Below are 3,195 nucleotides of genomic sequence, written 5' to 3'. Positions count from 1 at the left end.
TTGATGATCTCCTCGAGTCTTTGAATTGAAGTCTATTTATTTATTTAAAATTTAATTTATAAAATAGATATTTAAAATATTTATTCTTATGAACAATTCAAAGTTTAATAATAAATTTACATATTTAAAATATTTAAATAAAATCAAAGAGAATCTGAGTATTAACTCATAATTTGTATGCATCATGAATCAATCCCTAACCCTAAATACAATATTCAAATATGTAAAAAGATAGATTGAATATTTGATTTTTTATTAAAAAGATAGATTGAATATATATATATATAAAATTTAGTGTAAGAAATGTATTGTTAAGAAAAATACACACACTCATGGTGCTGAAGTTTTTTTTTAAGGTATTAACTCAAATTGACCATTATTCTTGTAATCGTAAAAAAATTAAGTGACAGTTGTCAATGGGAGAACTTCCTTAGTGGATCGTTTTTTTATATAATTGTAAAGATTTGAGTTTCGTGTATTATCCAATTTTATATTTGAGATTTTGTTTAGCGAACAAGAATTAGGTGTTTCTCCAATAACTGATGAACCTCCCTCTATATATGTAACACCTGGACCTAATTTTAGGACCTTTTGATAGTGGTAGGTACTAGGTGCTGTAATAACATTGGACATAATTATATTACACGTTACAAATACGAACAAATATATATATGCAAGTAATTAGAAAAACAGATCACGTATTTATCATTATGATTGAAATAACCAAACAAACATTTGGGTACAAATGGAAGGTTCCAAGTATTGTAAGAACGTAACATACAAATTTACTAATACTACAGTGCACACTGATCATCTCCCACAAAAACAATTCCTTAACAGCATAGGTTTTTAATATCGGAAAATGAAGGAAAATAAAAGATTAGTATTTAGTGGCGTCGGACTAAAATATACTAACTAAATCAACCTGAGCCATACTAATCTCCTAAAATTAATTATAATCACTCGCAAAACATTATTAGGCGTGCATGCAAACCTACATATACGTTATAATTATTAGGGTTTATTTTAATTTCTGGCTCGAACGAGGGGTGACCGAGGAATCGGGGAATGAGGCGACATCATGTGCGGAGACATGAGACTCTCGTCGTATAACCTAGACGAAGAGAAACTAAGGCGAAGGTTCTGATTTTTCCAGTGCTTGGATTTCTCTGATGCATGATTCTTTTCCTTTCCTTGAAGAACAAAGTCTCGGATTCTCTCGAGCGCTACTTCGACCGTCTCGTCGTCCATGTTCGCGAAGCAGACGCGGAACCAGCCAGGCTCCGAGCATTGGAAAGACGAGCCCGGAGAGACGTTGAGTTTCACTTTGTTGATTATCACACGCCATAGCTCTATTTCGGCTTTGACGGTTTGTTCTTTGAGGAGTGGTCGCATGTCCATCCAGAAAAACAAACCGGCATGGCTTTTTAAGCTCGAAATCCCGACTCGTTCGAGTCCCTTAGTGAACACATTGTGTCTTTTGGCTAACCGCTTCGAACTCTCCCTTAAGAAATTCCCGACGAACTCTTCGTCGTTCAACATCGCAGCGAGCAGAAACTGTGTCTGAGACGAAACCAATCCGAAACTCGACATCTTTCGGGCACAATTCATAACATCGTCGTTGAAAGAGTAAACGATACCGACCCGAAAACCAGGGAACCCCATGTCTTTTGACAAGCTGTAAACAATGTGAATCAAGTCACGGTCGCAGTCCATGTCTTGTATGATCTCGGCGATGCTGATGAACCGAGGAGAGCCGAACACCGTGGCGGCATAGATTTCGTCGCAGACGAGGTGGATGCTCTTGTCGTTTATAAAACTGACCAAGCTTCTCGTTGTCTCTTTGTCGAGAACTGTGCCTAGAGGGTTCGAAGGGTTGGCTATGATGACGCCTTTGACATTGATGTTCGATTTCTGAGCTTTTTCATAGGCTTCTTCGAGTGCAGCTCTTGTTATACGAAAATTGTTCGAGCTTTTGCAGTCGACTGGAACTATGTCCAGCCCAGTGCGCCACCTTAGATCCCGAGCAAATCTGCATGATTTTTCAATTAGCAAAAACAAAATTAACGACTAAAGGGGAAATATTATTAAAAAAAATAATAAGTGTGAATTAAGACGTAAAGGAGAAACCAAGTAAGAGGAGAATAAAGTTTTTAACACTCTTAATAAAGCATTAAATTTAGAGAGAGATAGGAAATTGTCCAAAGAATTAAAGCTAGCTGTACACTACTATTTGAAATTGAGGAATTAGAGTCAAATTAAAGGTCTACTTTTTACAATTTTGTGGAAGTGGTAGGTCAAAGACAGAAGTCTAATTCGCTTAATACTATGTTTTATATTGATTAACTAATTAATTACTGTAAATACTATACAAATTAGCTAGTTTTTTTAGATCACGTGAGTTTGACCTAACTTATTGAATAAACTTATTATCAAGCCATTTTGAATTGCTGGTGTTTGACTTTAGAAAACCAAACTCTAAAGTCTAAATACTATAAAATGAAACCAACAGTCTAAAAAATCAATCACCTACCCCGCATAATAAGGTGAAGGCACAAGAAAAGCGTCGCCTGGATCGGCCAAACAAAACATGACGGTCTCGTTAGCACCGGTGGCCCCGCCACTCATGACTATACGGTTCGGGTCAAATGTGACCCGGTTTCCGCCTACTCTTCCCATAAATTTCGCTACTCCCTGAAGAAGAAGATGCCGCCATTAATAATCAACTCTTGACTACGTTAGAAAGTGATAATGAAGATGGTAGTATTTTTTTCATATATATATATATATATATACCTCTCTAAACTCCTTGAGGCCATGATAATCCTGAAAGATGGCGATATCTCTGAACTTATCGATGCCTTCGGCGGTGCAGATGGAAGCATCGGGGTTCTCCAGTATCCATTTTTTGATCAAATCAAAGCACAGCTGAATGAAAAGAAGAAAAAAAGTTATGAGAATTTCTGGGGAAAATCTGGGTTTGGCATTCAAATAAAGAAAAAGGCGATGAAAATAAACATTAACCTGATTCTCAGCAAGTCCCATCTGAATGACACCGTGAGGATTCTGTGTTGGGTGAAAAGGGTTGCTATCGAACGCTTTCCATCCATCGAAATACGGCGAGTTCTCGCCATGTCCGTCGTTAGTGGCTATCTTGGACAAGAGCTGCCGACTGTTTTTTCTCGTAAACTCCAT

General features: G+C 37.0%; 1 protein-coding gene across 1 annotated transcript; it reads right to left on the bottom strand.

The window, feature by feature from the left end:
• Positions 1-977: 977 nt before the first annotated feature.
• LOC120125776 (1-aminocyclopropane-1-carboxylate synthase-like) lies at positions 978-3,195 on the bottom strand. Its single transcript, XM_039144122.1, has 4 exons — positions 3,025-3,195; positions 2,797-2,928; positions 2,534-2,694; positions 978-2,032 (listed from the first exon to the last, which is right to left on the bottom strand). The coding sequence occupies exons 1-4, from the start codon at positions 3,193-3,195 to the stop codon at positions 1,027-1,029; spliced, it is 1,470 nt and encodes a 489-aa protein (XP_039000053.1). The 3' UTR covers positions 978-1,026.

This window comes from Hibiscus syriacus, unplaced genomic scaffold, assembly GCF_006381635.1.
Source record: "Hibiscus syriacus cultivar Baekdansim isolate YM2019G1 unplaced genomic scaffold, ASM638163v2 tig00001349_pilon, whole genome shotgun sequence".
NCBI lineage: Eukaryota > Viridiplantae > Streptophyta > Magnoliopsida > Malvales > Malvaceae > Hibiscus > Hibiscus syriacus.
The sequence above is the reverse complement of the archived record's forward strand: the minus strand, read 5'-3'. Positions and strand labels throughout refer to the sequence as shown.

Bases quoted from the DNA above. Each gene is read 5' to 3' on its own strand.
- LOC120125776 (XM_039144122.1), bottom strand. From the start codon at position 3,195: ATGGAGTTTACGAGAAAAAACAGTCGGCAGCTCTTGTCCAAGATAGCC. The intron at 2,695-2,796 runs GTATATATATAT...CTTCTTCTTCAG, and splicing joins GCCTCAAGGAGTTTAGAGAG to GGAGTAGCGAAATTTATGGG. The intron at 2,033-2,533 runs GTAGGTGATTGA...AAAATCATGCAG, and splicing joins CCTTCACCTTATTATGCGGG to ATTTGCTCGGGATCTAAGGT.